Genomic DNA, 5,858 nt, shown 5'->3' on the forward strand with positions numbered 1-5,858 from the left:
TCAATTTTCAGCACTGTGTTTACCTTTGCTGACACATCACGTCTTCTTTGGAAGGAGGCAGGCATTAAACTATTTGTTCTTCCTGATATTTCAAACCTGTTAGTACTAAAAAGCACTTTAAAAAATAATAGTATTTAGGATATCCTTAATTCCAAATCAGACTGTCCCAGAGAAAGCAAATGTGCTACATCTGTTACTTCTGTTAGTTCCTCAGAATTAAAAAAAAGAAAAAAGGTAACAAAATGATCTTCACATTAAAATCTCAATTAATACTGGTCCCTAAATAAAAGTCAGTTTAAAATAAAAATCGTTTCACAAAATAAATACACTGAAGCAACTATAATATTAATAACCTTTATTTAAAATATTTTTTAATCTAGGAAAGCTCATTTTACATGAGTTTCCAACTAAATATTAGACTCAGAAACAAAGAAAATAAAACCAGAGAAAATCTTCTGTAGAAAAAATACACAAGGAACATTTCTACATGTGAAAAAGCAGTAAGCAGTCTTAACATGAACATCCAAGTCTTACTCTCAATTCCATCTCTCCTAGTGAACACCACTATCAACCTTGAGATCTGACTTGTTCTTGTCATTCTTCACTGAGTAGATGAAATATGTTAAGGTGTCTTTTTCATTCACTGGAATTGACCTAAAGTGGCAACCAACTATCTATAAAGAAAAAAAAATTGAGGAAATTAAATTATAGATATTAACAGATTTTATAAACTAGGTAAAAAATACTGTCATCAAAAGAAAATGTGTGATGGTAAGAGCTATTTCCTTTTAAAAATAAATTTAAATTTAACAAAGAACCAACAGGATGAAAAGCATATAAGAGTAAGATATTGTGAACAAGAGATAGTGTGATTTCAAAGGATCCCTTGGCCCACTCAATTAACTATACATTAATTAGAATGTGTATTTCCTTTTACTTATTTTGAATTTTATAACTGAGATCTAGATTAGGATTTAAGTAGTTTTACTTTTAAACTTCAAATATCAATGAAACAGAACAGAATGTAGGAGTCCACATGCATCATATAATGGTTTAGTCTCTACTTATGGAAAAAGGATAAACATTAAGTTGAAAAAGCTTTGGTACTATAGAAACAAATCATGAATTATCTTACAAATATGTCTGCTACAACTTACATTCATTCATTGGCAATATTTTTTGTTAAGGTTCCCTGAAAATTATTCTGAATAAAAATTATTGATGGAAAATGAGAAGGGAAAAAGGGATGTCCACTGAAGAATGTTTACCTGCTTTCTTGCCTTTTCATTCTGTGCACTGCAACTACGAATAGAAGTATAATAGACTAAACTGGGGCGCTGATATGCATATTTAGATTCTAGAAGATAAAACTTCTTAAAGAGAAAGATAATTAAGAGACTTAAGGAGGACAGTCACTCAACTCTGGAATCATTTGTAAATATCTGCATTTCTGAGTAAGTTATAACACTCGTGACTATTTGGATTTCTCATTTCTAAAAAAGAAAATAGCTCTAGAAATAATTTAACTTTTTAAAAAGAAGATCAGATTATCAAAACTTCAAGTTTGATTTCCGCATTTAAAAAATATATACATTTAAATGTAACATTTAAAATAATCATTTCTTCAGTTCTCATTTGTCCCAAAACAAAGGTACCTTCACTTGATTAGTAAACTGTATATATATCAATATAGTTTCATCATGGCAGGCAATATCTATATTTATGTTAATATTAATGTACTACACAATCCAAAAAGGATGTGATCTTTTAAATCAAATTTAAAGAAAAATTAGATTTTTGTTGCCTAGGCAAGAAGGAAAGATGCAGCTCTGGCTAAAGCCTTAATATACTGGACCTTAATGTTAAAAAGCATTCTACTCATCTTCTATCTTATTCAATATGCACATTTTAGAAAATGTTGGATTACTAAATTCAAGCTGAAGAATATAAGAAAACTTATTTATATATTTACTTATATCCTGTCAAATAGGTTAAGCATTTTTCTTTTAAATATGATTGAAGTACAAACATATAAATCTATAAATATCTTAATATGATGTACAGATTTCTTGGCTCTATTATTTCCTGAGAACACAAACACACTCAATTTTTTAAAATTCACTGAAGTACTACAAGTCCTATATCAAGAAACTATAAGTAAAAGCTTGGATACAAGTCTTTGCATCTTCTAGATGTAAAAACATGGGTGCTTCAAATAAAACTAACATCAACCAGGACAAGTTCTGAAATAGTTAAATCAGCCAGGTATGGGAATACTGTTTAGGGGCTTATCTGTAAAACCTACTCCATCAAAAATTTCAAAAAATAAATTCTAACAAAGACATCAAAGTTTATTAATTTATTTTATTATGCCTCAATTAGGTGTTCAATAAATGTTTACTTAACAAATAGAATTTTAAAATAAACAGGTTTCTAGAATGAGAATTAAAAAACCTTTCACTCACTATTTCTGAAAGTCATTATTGGAAGATGCTTAGAAAACTGCACACAATCCATTGAGTAGTCATTACACAAAGGAATTTCCTACGTGGTAGACAAACATCTCTTCCACAATAGCTTTTTTTACTAACTTTGATTTTTCTAACTCCTGATAAAAGGTATTGTTATATATGCTACATTAACAATGTCATTAGCATTTAATGACCCTTTTTTATATGAACAGGCTCATTTAAAGGTTAAATAGCTTAAAACTCATATATACCTCCACAAGCTGTGCTTTATTAAGTCCTGGTCTGGTTGGGAGTTTGAAGTGTCTTTTGTATCTCCTAAGTGTATTCACCTGTAATTGGTATAAATCAACCTGGAAAAAATTAAAATATCATTTGTTAAAGACTTAGCTTTGTTATATATAACAACAATGCAATTTCAACACAATGAAAACTTAACTCCATTATTAAAAATGCCTTTTATATAATCAAAACTACAAATGTATTAAACACTTCAATCTTTTGAGCATAATTATTAAAGACCAGGGACCAAAAAAAGAACTTATAAGACAACAGAGCTCTAAGAGTTGTCAATTGAAACTGTAACAAGTCCAATTGTGTAACTGCATGTTAACTGGCCATATTTAATTTTGCTTTCATTTTCAGATTTTTCAAATGTTTTAAGTATTTTTAAAATTTGTTCATATTTTTTAAATAAAACTTTCAGAATGGAGGACTTAAGATTTACATTTAACATACGAAAACTTTCACCTACCTCTGGAGTATCAATATCTTGAACAGGTGAATCTCCTCCATCATCATCACTCCCTTTTCTCTTTCTTCTGTTTCGAACGCTCTGAATTAAGTTTTTATGATAATCACAAATGTAAAGATGCCTTGCCTGAAACAGAAAAGTTTCACAGACTACTTATGATTGCCGTAAAATGTGTCTATGTATTAAAAATATGTAACAGTGAATTATTAAAAATAAAAACAACAGTCCAAACAGGCCATTGTTAAGACAACGCACGTTTCTTTCTACTCCAGTCCTGAACCCAGTTAAAACCTACCCTGTCTGGTAATATTGTTAAGAAGATTGGGGGTGGGGCGGGGAGAGGTGCCAGTAAGGGAAGCGAGACACAGAGAAGAACGAGAAATTCCTACCGTCTGGATTCTGTCATCAAATTGCAGCGATGGTGAACTAGATTAGTTCAGTCATGCTGTTTTTTTTTTTTAACAAGGGGAAAATGATGCTGTTCACAATTTTCCTATTTGATAGCATTTTCTCTACTTAAAGAGCATTTTAAAATATCGTAATGTATGCTTCCTAACCTTGCTAACTTAATACTCAAATTATAATCGAGCACAAAACTATCCATTTTTACAAATAAGTTGCTGATTTCACATCCTAAATTTAAATTTGAACTATGAACTTCTCGGCATTTATCAGTAATACGTTTTTCCAACCAAAGGAATGTGAAATTATTCAAGTATACCTGAAAAGTTTCTCATGAACACGACGGAGGAACTAACTGAATAGGCAGAAAACTTTAATTACATAGTTCTGAGAGCTGTACCGTAACATCTGAAATACCGGGTTTCGTACATTAGCAGTTACTCCTTAAAAAAAAACAAACAATTGAGGACTGAGCTAATAGGCTTTTAAATTAACCTCTAAGCTAAGGGCAAGCTAAAAAGATGCACAATGTGTGCCGGTTCTGGCATCTTGTTATTTATTACCGTCGCCCAGAGCTCCGGTAAGTGGAAATGGCCGTTTCTAAAAACCTCAGCGACGGTCAAAAGAACAAACGGGCGAAAGGACGAAGAAAGAAACCCTGATGGCTGCCAAACGGAGGGCAAAACCGCAGAGGCTGCGCGCTCCCCACGTTGGGAGCGGCTGCCCGGGATGCTGACACGGCCGCTCGGCTCGCAGCCAGGCGTCCCCTGCACCCGCGCCCGCGGGACGGGGAACGGGATCCTTGTCGCCCGCAGCGTCAGGCCCTACCAGCACTCCACTGTCCCCAGACCGGGGGAGCTACTCCCCGGGGCCGAGCGCCGGCTCGGGCAGCAAAACAAAGAAGGCGCCTCCGTTCCACAAGGAGCCGCCGGGCTGCAGGACAGCTACTCCGGGCCCTCTGCTCGGCCGCCCCCTTTGTTTCGCGCCCCGGCCTCCGCGGAGGAGGAGGGGGAGGCAGGGCGCGGGTGAGGTCGCGCGCGGGCGCGGGTCCGCGGCGCGCGAGCCTGTCGGCTGCGGGCGGAGAGCCGAGTTGCAGCACTTTGTTGTTTGCTTCCTACTAGAGACGCCGGAACGGGCTCGCGCTGCGCCCAGGTCTGGGGGCCCCGCACCCCACCGACGTCGCGTCTGCTCCACTACCCAAGCGCCCGCGGGGCGCGCAGGGCAGGTCCGTCCCGCCGTCACTTACGCTCTTATCCAGCTCGATCTTCACCTTCTTCTGGGAGATGCTCTTCTGGATCCTCTTGCTGAAGCTGGCGTTGCCCGCCGCCCGGCCGCACCGCTCGCCGTCCTCGCGCAGACAGCACAGCTGCCCCGGGCCCGGCCCGGCCGCTCCCGGGGTCCCCGCTGCCGAGACCCCACCGGCGCCCGGCACCTCGGCCCCGGCGCCCGCTCCGGCCCCGTTCCCGGCCGAGGCGGCGGCGGCGGCGGCAGCAGCGGCGACCACGGCGGCCACGGCGGCGGCCGCGTCCCCGCCGCGGCTCATGTCTTCGGGCGTGAAGCCGTTCATGTCCCCGCGCTCGCGGAGACGCGCTGACAGAAGCCCCGCTCGCCGCGCCGCTCGCCTCTCGGGAGACGTCGGGGTCTAGGCTGTCCCTCAGGCACCTGCCCGGCGGCGGCTACTCACTCTGCGCCCGCGGCCTCCGGACAACACCGCGGGCCCCCGGCCTGCCGGTGTCTGCTGGCGCCGGGACAGTGGACGGGGCTTGGGGTCGGGAACCAGAATCTGGCGTCGCCTGGAGCCGGGACGCCGCTCACTGTCACATGGAGGAGACTCCTCAGCAGTTGGACCACTGCGCCTCCGCCTCCCTCCGGCCCTCGACCTGCGCAAGCGCGTTGCGCCCTTGCCCGTCCCGCCCCTACCACTCTGTCGCATGGCACCACGGGAATTGTAGTTTTCTTCCGGGGAGCCAACCTGAGCTCCAATCTGACCCAGCGCTTCGCGGTTTAGGGGAACTACTTATCCCAGCATTCATGGCGCGGAGGCGGGTCGGGCCTTTCTTTTTTTTGGTGAAACACGGGGAAAACAGGGGCGTGTGGCTGGGTTTGCGAGGTTTTCTGGCTTCTGGTCTCTCCCGGGAAGTTGGGCTGTGTTTAGCTACTGAATTTTGCAGAGCTGGCATTCTATACGAAGAGGTTACTCAACTCCTGAGGCGAAGCACAAAACGCGGGGGGGC

General features: G+C 41.5%; 1 protein-coding gene across 2 annotated transcripts; it reads right to left on the reverse strand.

Moving 5' to 3' along the window:
* Positions 1 to 340: 340 nt before the first annotated feature.
* SAP30 (Sin3A associated protein 30) lies at positions 341 to 5,518 on the reverse strand. 2 transcript variants are annotated; one of them, XM_060155815.1, is made up of 5 exons: positions 4,871 to 5,518; positions 3,223 to 3,348; positions 2,723 to 2,821; positions 1,269 to 1,302; positions 536 to 674 (listed from the first exon to the last, which is right to left on the reverse strand). In XM_060155815.1, the coding sequence occupies exons 1-4, from the start codon at positions 5,189 to 5,191 to the stop codon at positions 1,285 to 1,287; spliced, it is 564 nt and encodes a 187-aa protein (XP_060011798.1). In that variant the 5' UTR covers positions 5,192 to 5,518; the 3' UTR covers positions 536 to 674; positions 1,269 to 1,284. The 2 variants fall into 2 exon arrangements, with proteins under 2 accessions (XP_060011797.1, XP_060011798.1); XM_060155814.1 differs by lacking the exon at positions 1,269 to 1,302 and having other exon boundaries at positions 341 to 674; positions 4,871 to 5,512.
* Positions 5,519 to 5,858: the final 340 nt, after the last annotated feature.

Source organism: Lagenorhynchus albirostris, chromosome 7 (assembly GCF_949774975.1).
Source record: "Lagenorhynchus albirostris chromosome 7, mLagAlb1.1, whole genome shotgun sequence".
NCBI classification, from domain to species: domain Eukaryota; kingdom Metazoa; phylum Chordata; class Mammalia; order Artiodactyla; family Delphinidae; genus Lagenorhynchus; species Lagenorhynchus albirostris.